The sequence below is a fragment of the Oryzias melastigma genome, unplaced genomic scaffold (assembly GCF_002922805.2).
Source record: "Oryzias melastigma strain HK-1 unplaced genomic scaffold, ASM292280v2 sc02439, whole genome shotgun sequence".
Lineage (NCBI taxonomy): Eukaryota > Metazoa > Chordata > Actinopteri > Beloniformes > Adrianichthyidae > Oryzias > Oryzias melastigma.
The window spans coordinates 1-1,104 of NW_023419012.1; the positions used below are offsets into that span (position 1 = coordinate 1).

The following is a 1,104-nucleotide window of genomic DNA, read 5'->3' on the forward strand; positions in this document are numbered from 1 at the left end:
GAAACTAGAACTATATGCAAAATGACCCTACTAAAGAGGGATAGTAACATTTACATTTTATGTTTTAGTCCAAGCAATTTAAATATATTAAACACAAATAAATTGCAGAAAAAGGAAGATTTGCTGTGAAAAATGATTAAAACACAATAAACACAAGTCAGCTTTTTATTTTTGGAACAAAATGAACATAGATGTTTCTAATCTGTTGTCCCACAGATTAATTTTGATTGATTTAATGTAAACACAACTATTAAAAAAAGGAAAGAAATACAGACATGTATTTGAGGTTGCTTCAAAGTTTCTTGAAATTAAGAATCATTTTGCTCAAAAGCAGGACAGTTCTCTACAAAAGATGAACTCAGCTGTTGACTGACAGTTCTTTAGTTACATAGCAAGTCCAAAACCTCATCTCATAATAAAAAGTTGTGGTTCTGCTGAGAAGTTTTGTCTTGTTTGTCAGCTTCCATCATGGTCTCCTTAGTGCAACAGCAGCACCTGGAACCGAAAGAAAAAAGCAGCATAAGTTAAGACAATAAAAGACTGGCGTTATCTTTTACAAACAATGTAAATCAGATGACATTGTGACAACAAGTGCAGTAAAAACATTCAGGTTAACACACCTGCTAAATCTAGTCTAAGCTTCCTTCCTTCTCGTCGTCAGAGCTCAGCTCTTCTCTCAATGCTGAGCAGCTCCACCTCAAAGATGAGCGTGGCTCCCCCGGGAATCTTTGGTGGAGCTCCCCGGTCTCCATAGCCTAGTTCAGCAGGAATGACCAGCTTCCTCTTCTCCCCCTCGCACATTCCCAGCAGGCCTTGGTCCCAGCCTTTGATCACTTGTCCCGTGCCCAGGGTGAAGGTGAAGGGTCTGTCGCGGGGAATGCTGCTGTCGAACTCGGTGCCGTCCTCCAGTTTTCCGGTGTAGTGCATGTTCAGCACGTCACCCTTTCGGGACTTGATGGGGCAGTTGTCCACGCGCTTCTTGATGCCGATCTGCAGCTTTTTCTTGTCGGCTCCGCTCACCGCGGCGGGACTCAGAGACAGCGCCGCAACCACGACTAACCAGAACGCCCGCATGACTTTGGCGTCGATAAGCGACAATTTAGA

At 43.1% G+C, this 1,104-nt stretch overlaps 1 protein-coding gene across 1 annotated transcript; it reads right to left on the reverse strand.

The window, feature by feature from the left end:
* Window positions 1-147: 147 nt before the first annotated feature.
* On the reverse strand, window positions 148-1,104 carry LOC112138951 (peptidyl-prolyl cis-trans isomerase FKBP2; the record flags this gene model as incomplete). The annotated part of the gene is given in 2 exon segments (XM_024261617.1): window positions 148-495; window positions 621-1,104. A coding segment is annotated over 1 exon segment (417 nt). The 3' UTR covers window positions 148-495; window positions 621-657.